This window comes from Vipera berus (genome assembly GCF_964194415.1).
Source record: "Vipera berus genome assembly, chromosome: 3".
In the NCBI taxonomy this organism is placed as follows: Eukaryota; Metazoa; Chordata; class Lepidosauria; order Squamata; family Viperidae; genus Vipera; species Vipera berus.
The window spans coordinates 113,484,563-113,496,813 of NC_138204.1; the positions used below are offsets into that span (position 1 = coordinate 113,484,563).

General features: G+C 36.1%; 1 protein-coding gene across 5 annotated transcripts in view; it reads left to right on the plus strand.

Moving 5' to 3' along the window:
- COP1 (COP1 E3 ubiquitin ligase) overlaps window positions 1-12,251 on the plus strand; it is a 191,482-nt gene that overhangs the window by 127,017 nt on the left and 52,214 nt on the right. For all 5 annotated transcript variants that reach the window (XM_081325241.1, XM_081325240.1, XM_081325239.1 and 2 more), the window contains 3 exons: window positions 1,937-2,045; window positions 3,795-3,876; window positions 5,325-5,441. In XM_081325241.1, the coding sequence (XP_081181367.1) occupies window positions 1,937-2,045; window positions 3,795-3,876; window positions 5,325-5,441 (308 nt within the window). The remainder of the gene's footprint in view (window positions 1-1,936; window positions 2,046-3,794; window positions 3,877-5,324; window positions 5,442-12,251) is intronic.

Below are 12,251 nucleotides of genomic sequence, written 5' to 3' on the forward strand. Positions count from 1 at the left end.
GTTAGAACAATTAATCAGTGGAACAACCTGCCTCCAGAAGCTGAGAATGCTCCAACACTGGAAGTTTTTAAAAAGAGATTGGACAACCATTTGTCTGAAATGATATGGGGTTTCCTGCCTGAGCAGGGGGTTGGACTAGGTTGAGGGCAAGAGAAGAATGGGACAACAGAGAATGAGGTGGATGGATGGAGTCACTGAAGCAGTAGGCGTGAGCCTAAATGGACTCCAGAAGATGGTAGAGGACAGGAAGGCCTGGAGGAACGTTCTCCATGGGATCGCGATGGGTCGGACATGACTTCTCAACTAACAACAACAGTATGGGTTTCTCTGCTTTAAACTAGTCAACACTTAAAGATGCCATGTTCTACATTCTGTAAGCTCTAATGACTATTCATAGCCTTGTCTGTTAGTGCAAAAAGAAAAAAGATGTCATTAGGCTATTAAATTTGTTCTGTTTGATATCTAAAACAGGAATTTATATGGAATTCAATGATTGATTGACAAATATGGCATACATTTCAAATATATTTACACTTAAGAAACTATTGTGTGCCATTATCATTTTCAGCTCTTTCTGAACATATAGTTAGATTTTCTCCATGATAATCTGTCACTAACATGGTCTTTCAGTGTCATTGAAACTGAGTCCAGCCACCTTTTTGCTGGTTATTCTCTTCTTCTCTTTCCTCTGCCTATCTCAGTATTAGAACTGGGATTTCTCTTAATGTGTCAAAGTAGGATGATTTAAGTCTGATCATTTGTTTCTTAAGTAAGAGCTCTGAGTTAATTTGCTTGATGATCCACGGTACCATCCATGGTATTGTCAAGAGCCTTCTCGAACAACCAAGTTGCTTCTATAGGATGCTACTCAAATATCTTTTCCTGGGCTTTTGCAGCTCTTCTACCAATTGATAGTTTGAAATGCATTTTTGATGGCTTGTTCTTTTACTGTTGATGCTTGATCGGAAAAGGGAGAAGCTTTCTCCACTTCAGAATCTTCATTTGTAAATTCTAAGGCTGGTTGTACTACCTATTGTCATTGGTTTGGTCTTATTTACACTTAATTCTAGTTGCTTTTTTCACTGTACTTTTTGGCTTTTATTATTAGAGTTTGCAGATCCTTTGCAGTTTTGGCTATCAAGGTAATATCATCAGCATAACATAGATTACTGATGTTTCTTCCCCCAACTTTAAAGCAATGTTCTTCTTCCAGTCAAGCCTCCCTTAATATAATATATTCAGCATTTATGTTGAATAAATAAAGGGAGAGTATGCAAATTTCTCACATTCCTTTGCCAACCTGGAACAAGTCTGTTTTGCCATGATGTGTCAACACCATGGTTTCTGACCTATATATAAGTTTCTCATGAAGGCAATGAAATGTTCTAGGATTCCTATTTTCTGAACACATTACACATCTTGATGTAATAGGCACAATCAAAGGCCTTTTTATAATCAATGGAGTATTTTTTTCATTTTCAGTTATTCAGCATGTATCAGCATAAGATTCCTTAGCCTTTTCCTAAGCCAGTTTGAACATCTGGCCCTAAACATTATTTTGCTAATATGTGAAATTAAGGATATTGTACAATAGTTTGCCCACTCTGTTAAGTCGTCTTTTTTGTTGTTCTTGGAATGCAGATGACCTCTTCCAATCTGTTGAATAAGGCTCTCTCTAACAAAGAAAGAATACTTTCAACTTAAACTTCTTAAATATATGTTTTTAGATATAATAAAGTCTAGTGACACCAATAATTTTAGCTTTGTCCCATATGGATTTAGACAGAATTTTGACCTACCGTAAATAATAATCAGGGTTATAAAATTAGCAAAACAAAACAAATCTTCAGTTGATGCATAAAATTATTTAATTTACGGTGCCCATACTTTAATTGTAGAATAAAATGTTTTAAAATTTGGATTACGTCTTTTTCAGCTGTATCAGCTGGAGTAGTTACCACAAGAACCTTTTGGCCAGCAGTGACTATGAAGGAACAGTGATCTTATGGGATGGATTTACAGGGCAACGTTCAAAAGTCTATCAGGTAAAGAAATGCTGGTTTTGATATGGGGAAAAATATTACCAAGAAATAAAGTTAAAAGAGAAAATGATTGCAGATGAGACAATTTGGCTTCTGTAAGAAATAAATGAATATTTATGTGTGGTGTGCATGTACATACAGTATGTGTATGTACATGTGTGCAAAACAGAGGGACAAGTTGGGTGTAAAACAAAAAAAAATGGGTAAATGTGTTCTTGTGCGTATAGGAAATGAAGAAAATAGTGTTATATATGTATTTGTATCAATGTGTTCCAAAGAGTATTATGATATTGGGCAACATGTATGGTGTTCACTTTAATAATATGGCCCTAAAATCTGGAGAGTCATACTTGCTGCCTCCCAGTTTCATTTCTTAAGCCAAAAGACATGGCTCTTCTGTTACCATTGAAGATGGGTATCATTAATCATTTGCTTTATGGTTTCGCACGGTAGATGCCAGGACCATTGATATTTACATGTGATAAATCTGTCAAGTGATATGTTGCCTTCAGTTGATGTCCTTTTTAACTGTTTCCCCATGGATAAAATGAAAACTTACTAAACTTCTTGTTTAAAACTTCTTGTTAAAAAGAAATCTCATGAGTCATGACTTTTTAGCATTCACAAATACAGCTTATAAATCACCATGTGCTTTCAATAAATGATCTCTTGTATTGTTATTTCTGTTCCTTGAAAGTAAATCTAGCAGCTAGTCCTTTGGACTCAGAAACACTTTCGTGTCTTTTTTTTTTAATGGCTTAAAGAAAACACGAGTTTTCAGTGGTTCTGATATTGATAGAGCAGTTGCTACTGAAGTACTGAAAATGAAAACATTGCAGTGGATAAAGCATTTAGAATTAGGAATTAGTTGATGTAAAAGGATGCTCACGCGTATAGAATTGGATGTTGTTTAGGATTGTGAGGAAATTAATGTATTAATGTTTCAGTAGAATATTTTTAATTGATTATTCAAATAAATTATTGAAATAATTTCTGTCCTAGTTGGCCTGTCCAGAGTTTGAAATATTTGATTCATTAAATCAGTTGGTAATAGATTATCCAAATAAAAATGTAGGAACCCTTAATGAGTAAAAGATGGGATCTTGTACAAGCCAATATGCTTGCTTCTCCATCTGCAGACTGAGAAGAATTCTAATTTGCAGGCAACATTTAGACTCTTCTTTTCTCAAAAGTTTAAATTTGCTTCCAGTTGAAAACTGAGTAATAGGAGTTATCAAACTGAACTATTTTAAAAAATTTACTTTAAAATGCCCAATCCTAAATTAGAAACTCCAGCATATGTGGAATCATGTTTAAGGAGGCTAGAGATGCTGAAACGGATGTGCTAATTAAGTAAAGTTTTTCAGAGAACTGAGTCTATAGAGGAACATATTGCTTGTATATCCTACTAAGTGGCTAATTTGTTTTTAGAGGTGAAATTTAGCAGTTGCCTCTTCAAAAATTCCATAAGGGATTACTAGCAAGTCGAAACTCATACTGTTTTAACAACAGTAATGTAAGATCTTCAAAATGTAATTTTTAAAAAAATTAACTAGGCATCAAGATAGCTCTCTTTATGTCCTTGCTGAGGCTGCTGTCAAACAGTACAATTAATTATACTGGGTAAATGAAAAATAGTAAAGTTTTATCAATAATAATTTAACAAAAGTAGTATGTATTTCATCATGACCTTGGTTCTATTGAAGAAGTAATTTTCTATCGTTCTATTTCTGTTCCCTCATGACAAAACAGGAGCATGAGAAAAGATGCTGGAGTGTGGACTTTAATTTGATGGATCCTAAACTCTTGGCTTCAGGTTCTGATGATGCAAAAGGTATTGCTTCCCCCCCCTCCCCAATCACTCTGCCACAGCTGAATTAATAGCTGCAGGGTCCACTTGTCTTTTTTTTTTACCTTATGTATCTAGTTGTTAAAGCAAAGCTATTATCATTTAGTGAGGAGGAGTTTTATTTACCAGCTGGCTTGTTGCAGAGCCTGACTCTGAAAGAGAGTGACAAGGTCACCCATCTGGTTTCTAGATATAAGGGAAAGCTCAGATCTTACCACTCCTGTTTCAGTACCGTATCTACTACATCACAGTGGGTTTCAATTCTATAGGGTTTTTTGTTTATTAGTTAGCTTATTGCAGACTCTGATGCTGATTTAGGCTGATAAGAAGTCAGTGACTCTAGGTCACTCAACCGGTTTCTGTGTCTATAGAAGTATTAGAAATCAAGTCTCTCTACTCCTGATCTAGTACTTTAATAACTACACAACACTAGCTCTCTATGCACAAATATCATCTGTGAAACCTGACGATAACTAAAATAGGTGTGCAAGATTCATGACATAATAAAGTTACATACTTTCAAGCCACATGAAAATATGAGTTCACTTTCTTGTCTTCTTTAGTCCCAATGAGTTCCTCTTTTTGTTCCATGCTTTAATCATAGCCTAATGTAAAGATTTTTTTTATCAATTTGGATCAGTTAATAGGAAAGGTAACTATAAGTTACAAGTAAACATTAAACTAAACAAGTTTGAAGTTTGAACAAAAATGACTTAATTCAAAAAATGTTGCTAGTGTGTAATATTTTCTAGAACAGGGGTCAGCAACCTGAAACAGTGAAAGAGCCACTCGGAACCGGTTCCCTCACAAAAGGAAAAACTGGGAGCCGCAAAAAATGCGCATACATGCGCAGAACAGGGTTTGACTGATGAGTGGAGCCAAGGCGAGATATGCACCTACCCTGCATATTTGAATTGATTGGTTGAAATTTTTTAGTCCCACTTTTTTTTTTTTTTTGGACTGCCCATGGCAGAGGACTGGGAGCCGCAGGAGACGGCTGAAAGAGCCGCATGTGGCTCCGGAGCCGCGGCTCCCAGTCCTCTCAAAACCATTGAATGAAATTTCAGCAGACATGAGAAATAAGTCTCTTGTGCCTTGGTTTTATATTAAGACAACATGTTGGTTTATTACATTAGGTCCCAAGATAGTTTAGAATCTCTTGTGTTTGAGTGCTGTCTTTCCTCCCTGTCTGGATTACAGGGTGTGTGGCTGGTGATGTCACCATGTCATTTATTTATTTTTTGCAAGAGGTCTTGCGGAGGCATCCATTGTGAAGGTTGCATGTGATCCACATGTAAACGTTGCTTCCTGTTGCTATATTTCTATGTAGCAATAGAAATAATAAAAGGAAAAATATTTCATATGAAAATCGCAGAAAAGCAATTGCAGCTTAATCTACCTATTTTGCTTGCATTTCTTTTATCTTTCCTTAGTGAAGCTGTGGTCAACAAACCTGGACAATTCAGTAGCAAGCATTGAGGCCAAGGCAAATGTGTGTTGTGTAAAATTCAGTCCCTCATCCAGGTACCATCTTGCTTTTGGCTGTGCAGGTAGGTGTAACAGTTTGCTCTTTTTGTGTGGGACAACATGAATAACATGAAAAATAGGGTAAAATTCTTTATATGTACATGTGTAAATGTTTTGGGTGTCTAGCCATTTAAACAATGGTTTATAATAATATAAGGTCAAGTTATGGCTAGTCACATATCTGGAATTAGTCATTTTTGAAACAGGATACCACTGAATATCCTGGCCTCAGGGAATTATTCTGCTTTCTGTTGCTTCAAGTAAATGCTGGAGGAATGAAAATTTCAGTTCTCCTTTGCTATCTTTCAGACAAGAGTTTTAGAAGCTTTCCAGTATTGTTAAGACATGAATTGGGCAGTAGACCAAGATGTTTATAGCCAAGGAAGCTACAGGCGCAATCCATATGTAATAAGTTAAATTGTTGTGAGCGAAAACAGCAAGAACTTGTAGGAACTATTCATTCTTAGAAGAGCTGAGAGATATCTGCAAATGTTATATTTTGCTTTCTTTTTTTAGGAGACATTTTAGATAGATAGGATTCTGAAAATATAACTCATTGAATCCTCAAAAGCTGAAGTAATTGCTTTTTGTCCAGAAGACTGCTGTTTAGGATCACAGGGCCAATAACCCTTTCACTTAAGATGGAGTTTTCTGTTTAGTTACATGGTTTACAAATGCCTAACTCCAAAGAACTCTGGACATTGGATAATAAAACACCAGAAAACTACAAGAGGAAGAAATTACATGCAAAACCCTCTATTATTTTAAGTCTTTCTTAGTTACATAGTTTAGAAACTAAAGTATTCCTTGGCCAATTAAGTTACTTTTATACCAAAAAATGAGATACAGATTGTGTTGATAAAAGAAAAGATTCTACCATAAAAGCAAAATGAAACATACTCTTGGCACAGAAATTAATAGCAAAGATTATATGAGAAATAACATTTTAAGGAAATAGTAATCACCACTGAATATTGATGCTAAGGAACACTTGAATATACTTTTAAATAATTAATATCAAGTTTTAAATAGTGATTCTTGAGAAGTATTAAAAATTTAGTCACTATAAGAAACAAAAATAATTGGGACCTGAATTTTATAAGTCATTGCAGTCATAAAATGAGGCACCCACAGGAACCAATTTTTTGACCACTTAACATGAATGGGCTTTTTTTTTGGCTGGAAACTGACAAAAATGGTTGAAAACTATGGATATATAACCACAAGATATTGTGGCTGGTCATAAATGCGAGCCGGGGGCCAAGTGCCCAAAATGTGATTATGCAACCAGGATCATATTTTCCCATGTCCAGAAGTGCTTTATGCAGCATAAAGCACCCCTTTTTGAGGTTGTAATTGCAGAAAATCATTAATCTGTTGTAATTCAAAGACTATTTTTGTTACATGATTATAAAGAAATAGTAGACTTCCGGTGGCGGCGCGGCGCCGGAGACAGCCCTTTCGGGCTGTCCGCGGCTCAGCTGTGTTATTTCCACCCGAAACAGCGCCGATCAGCTGTTCGGGTGGATTTGAAGCCCCCTCCTCGGGAGAAGAGGAGGGGGTGAGCCCCCAGGTAGGGGTTGAGTTCTCCGGGGCCGCCTGAGCTTAAAGCTTGGGCGGCTGAAGGATCGAACTCCCCCGTAGCCTGGGTTGCTCCCAGCTGGTCAGCGCCTCTGCTCCGTGATTTCTGGAGCGGAGCCAGGCGTTTGCGACCACCCCTGCCAGAAGGAAAGACTATGGAATAAAAGGAGCAGGCAGAGCGGTACAGGAGGAAAAGGTGAAGAGGACTTTTATTGCTGCTTTCTAGCTTAATGGATTTTATAAATTTAAAAGTGAAAGTGCGTAGTAAGTGAAAGTAAAGATGGCGGCTAAACCTCCTCCAAAAGCTCTTTGGAGTACTGGAACTTCTCCGGTGCAACAGTCATCATTGCAAGCGTTGCTTCTTCCTGATGTATTGACACCGAAGGATTTACAAGATGCTCTTGGAAAATATGCCCAGGTAATTCTGGAAGCAATGGGTGATAAATTTGCAAAGATGGAGGAGAAGTTGGAGAAACTGGAGGAGAGAATAGAAGAGAGGATGGAAGAGAAGTTCAGAGTGATGAAGGTAGACATTTTGTCTTCAGTGTATAGAGTGGCTGAATGTGTGGAAGATTTGGATGAAAAAGTGGAAGATTTGACTCAAAAAAATGCCATATTAGAAGCAAAAGTACTGGAAAATGAAGATTTAAGAGACAAAATGGACAAAGAATTGAGTCTTGCTCAATATTACCAGATGCAGTATGCTGTTAGAATCAGAGGTTTAAAAGAGAATATTAAGGAAGATCTAAAGCAGCTGATTTCTGAGGCTCTGGAAGTAGTATTGAGTCAGCCAGCATCTGAAATAAAGGGAGGCATGGATAAAGTGTTTCGTGTGAATTCATGGATTGCCAGACAGAGAAAGTTACCTAGAGATGTGGTGGTTTATTTTGTAAAGAGGGAAATTAGAGACGAAGTTATTCAAGCTGCTTATGGTACTAAAGTCGTGATTGCTGATCAAGAAGTTTTGGTTCTAAAAGAAATTCCTCCAAAGATTTTAAGGAGAAGGAAGGATTTTACATTTTTAGTGCAAGAGCTCAAGCAACGAGATATAAGGTTCAGATGGGAGATTCCAGTTGGGTTGATGGTGATGTATGAAGGTAAAAGGTACCGTTTGACCACTGTGATGCAGGCGCGTGATTTTTACAATAACGTTTTAAAAGCAACCCCACTATCACTTCTGGAAGCTGCAAAGGGATCTGGAGAAGGAGAACACCAAGAGGCTGAAGATGGACTGACAGAGGAGAATGGTGCTGGAGGAGATCAAGCTACAACTTCTTTGGATGATTCTAGAGAGCAGAGGGTGACGTGTGCTGCTTTAAAACGATCAAAAAAAATAAAAATAAAAGAACAAGATCAGCAGAAGTCTATGGAATTTCCAAAATGTACTTACAGCCAAGTAGTGGGAGGAGCACGGCCTAAAAAAGATAGTCCTGTTTAAGCAGTGCTCCAAGAGCTTTGGGATGATATGCATGGCAACTAAATTTTTAACTTGGAACGTTAATGGACTAAATTCACCACAGAAGAGGAAGAAAGTTTTTTAATATTTAAAACAATTCAAGATAGATGTTATATGGTTGCAAGAAACGCATATTAGGGTTGTGGACCAAAAGTATTTATCGAACTCAAGGTTGGGTACGCAATTTGTTGCTTCTGCAATGAATAAGAAAAATGGAGTGGTTGTTTATCTTAAAAGTGCTTTAACAGCGGACTTAATTGAAGCAGATAAGCATGGAAGATATGTTATGATAGAGTTGCTGCTAGTAGGTAAAAAGATGCTTTTAGTTGGATTATATGCTCCTAATTAACAACAAGTTGACTTTTTTATTTTATTTCATACAAAGCTTACCCAGTTGGATTATAAAATTTTTATTTTTATGGGGGGTTGGAATGGTGTTTTGGATGTTCAGATGGACAAGGCTGGAGCTTTTAAGCGCGTCCCAAGTCATGCTAGACTGCCTAAATCCTTTTTTGAAATGAAGGATGACTTGGAACTGCGAGATATTTGGTGTGAAAGACATTCGTATGAAAAGGATTATACCTTTTTTTTTTTTCTGACAGACATCAATCTTTTTTTCAGGATCGATTTCATTTTGTGAACTAATGACTTTTTTTTAAGGATTAAGAAGGTGAAGATATGTGCAAGAACTATTTCTGATCATAGCCCAGTTTGGCTAGAGATTTATAAGGAGAATAAGGAGAATTTTTTTTTGTTTTTTTTAATATATTCTATATTAATAGTGTTTGTAGTTATCCTATGTGAGCTAGAGAGTGATAGATTTTAGAGTCTATGGTTGTTAGCATATGGTTGTTTATGATTCTTTTTTTTTATACCTTGTACTTAGCTCTGGGAAGTCGGGGTGGGGTGGGGAGGGGGGGGAGGGGTAAGGAGGGAGGGATAGGGGAGGGGTAGGGGGGACTGTCAAAGATAAAATGTATGATAAAACTTTTCAATTAAAAAAAAAAGAAATAGTAGTGTGAGATAAATGATAACAAATATATGTTCAATGTAATTTCCTTTAAAAGCAAAATTATATTTAATGTTGAGGTTTTAAAATACTGTACCTAGTTTTGTATTTATTTATTCCATTGTAATTGAGTTTCAATATTTTGAGGTAAAATTATTTTAGAAATGCATGTACAAACTGATAGTTATATTCTTGAATTAAAGCTGAGAACTGGCTAGCTTCCTATTTTAAACATAAATGTTACTAAATAACCTGCTGGAACTTGTTATAGAAGTAGCTTTTTCATAATCTGTCATTTCTGTCATTCGGTAGTTCTCATTTAAAGACCTTAATTGGGACTAGAATTTCTGTCACTAAACAAAGTGGTCATTAGGCAAAATCTCACATGCCACACTGCTTAGAGATGGCAGTTTTGGTAGTCCTGTGACAACCTCATGCCTTTTCATGCTTGCTTTATGCTTCAACTCTTCTCTTCCCCCCATTTCTGCCCATTTAACCATCTGTACTCCGCCATGAGAGAGTGAGTGACTGGCCAAAATCACCCAGCCAGTCTCCTGGTTTGTAAGCTAATGTCTCAAACCACTGTACTATACCATATTAATTCTGACTTCATAATTTTTCTTTCATTCAACTGGTCTCCTGTTATTAGTGATATTTATCAAAATCCTTCTCTCTCTCTCTCTCTCTCTCTCTCTCTCTCTCTCTCTCTCTCTCTCTCTCTCTCTCTCTCTCTCTCTCTCATTGACTTCAACACTTTCTACATATCAGTTCTTATGTATCAGGCCAAATTTCTTGTTTCTATTTAAAAATATTTCAGTATCATTGGAATAGAGAATGGAGTGGAGTGGAGTGCAGAATAGAATAGAATAGAATAGAATAGAATAGAATAGAATAGAATAGAATAGAATAGAATAGAATAGAATAGAATAGAATAGAATAGCTTTATTGAACCAGTGTAATAGACACATAAGGAAATTGTCTCACAGTTTTTATTTTCAGTTGATTCAATAGTCGCTGTGTTACAACTCTCATAGGGTCTTCACAGTCATTCAGGATTAATTCTTTGATTGACTTCTTTCTAAACACTTAAATCGCTACCTGATATTTTATTCAGTTAGTTAGGATTCATAGAAATCTGTGTTTTGTCAAGTCCAGAACATACACTCTACTTATGTTGGTTTAGACACAGTGGGAGAGAAAATTAAAGATAAGCAGGTAACATCATTTTGTCAAGAGAAAATGTGATGTATCTGGAATGTACTGTACCTTTTCTTCATATAAACTTTATTTGAACAGCTGCTATAATCTAGACAGAGTGATATCTTGTATTTACTGTCTTTTAGTGCTTTGGATCTTGATGTTGATCTGTATAAATAGCTACTTCTTTTTTGTGTTGTTTAGAGGAGACATAAAAGAGACAAAATCGGGCAAGAAACACAATGAAATTGACAGCCAAAAATATACTCAGGGACTACAGAGTGTGTGTTACATTGGAATATATAAACATGTTACAGGATTTCAGAAATAAAATATTAGTTTTTATGGATGCTGTTTTTAAAGTTTTGTTTTGTAAGATGTTTCCGTAAATCACATCTTTATATTCTTGCTTTTGGATCCCCCCTACCCCACCCTTCTTCTTTGCAGAACTTTTCTAGCTCAGAAATGTTCTTAAGTCTCCTTGGATATGATGTCTTGGATAACAAGGCAAACATATCTTCAGATTAGTTGCGAAGCATTTATTGTGGGGGAGGGAAAGATAGATTTTGGAATCACATTCACAGTTCTCAAAATTGAACATTATTTCTCTTTTTGCATTTTACTAAATTCAGGATGTTATTTTGCCTACATTTACTGTATACTTATCCTTTTACCTGTTTCCAAATATTTCATAACATAAAATTTACCTAATGTTTTATCCATCACAAATTAGATTGAAATTTTAATTGTGCAATCATCCATCATTCTGAGATCCCTTTCAGTAAGTTACCCCAGGTCCCCTTTGACATTAGTGTGTGTATAAATAATAGTTGATTGATTATTTATTTTTGCTTCAACATGCATCACTTTGCAGTTGCTTACATTGAATTCTACTCTGCCATTGTAAAGTCATTAAAGAGTTTTAAAGTACATTTTGAAAGAATCGATGTGTTATATGTTCCATAAGTACATGGATTCCTGAATGGTCATCCCATTTTGAACCTCCTTTCTCCTGCCTGCTGTTTGAAATCTGAACTCAGTTTTCATAGCTTTTAAGGACACTATCTCTAAATTTATAGACTATTTCTTTCAAAATGTACTTTAAAACTTTTCCAAGTTACAGATGTCTCAGCTTGAAAATGGGCACAGAAGTCAGTCCCCTGTTCTAATCAAACTTTACCCTTGTGACCCTGTTAGAATGATTTTACATGCTTCACTTTTTATTTACTTCCAAGTTAATTGTATATAAATCTTCAATTTCTTTAGTCTGTTGGGGCTTGGCATTTACAGGAGAAATTGTATTGTTACAAGCCAGACATTCACATTTCTGAGGCTGCATATGGCTGTGCTCCTCTTGCTGCACTGTCTTTGTATATCAACTAACAAAACATCCCCAGGTCAGTCATTTCAACTGGGAGACTGCATCCTTTTGGTCCACAGAATTCCATCTAGGCAGTACATCCTGTTCCTTCAGAGGAGTTACTACATCAGTTGTCTTATTATTTGTCTTCTCATAGCAATGATGATTGCAACATTTTTTTTCCTGGAGGATAAAATTGAGGATATTGAGCCCTGACATACATAAATTCC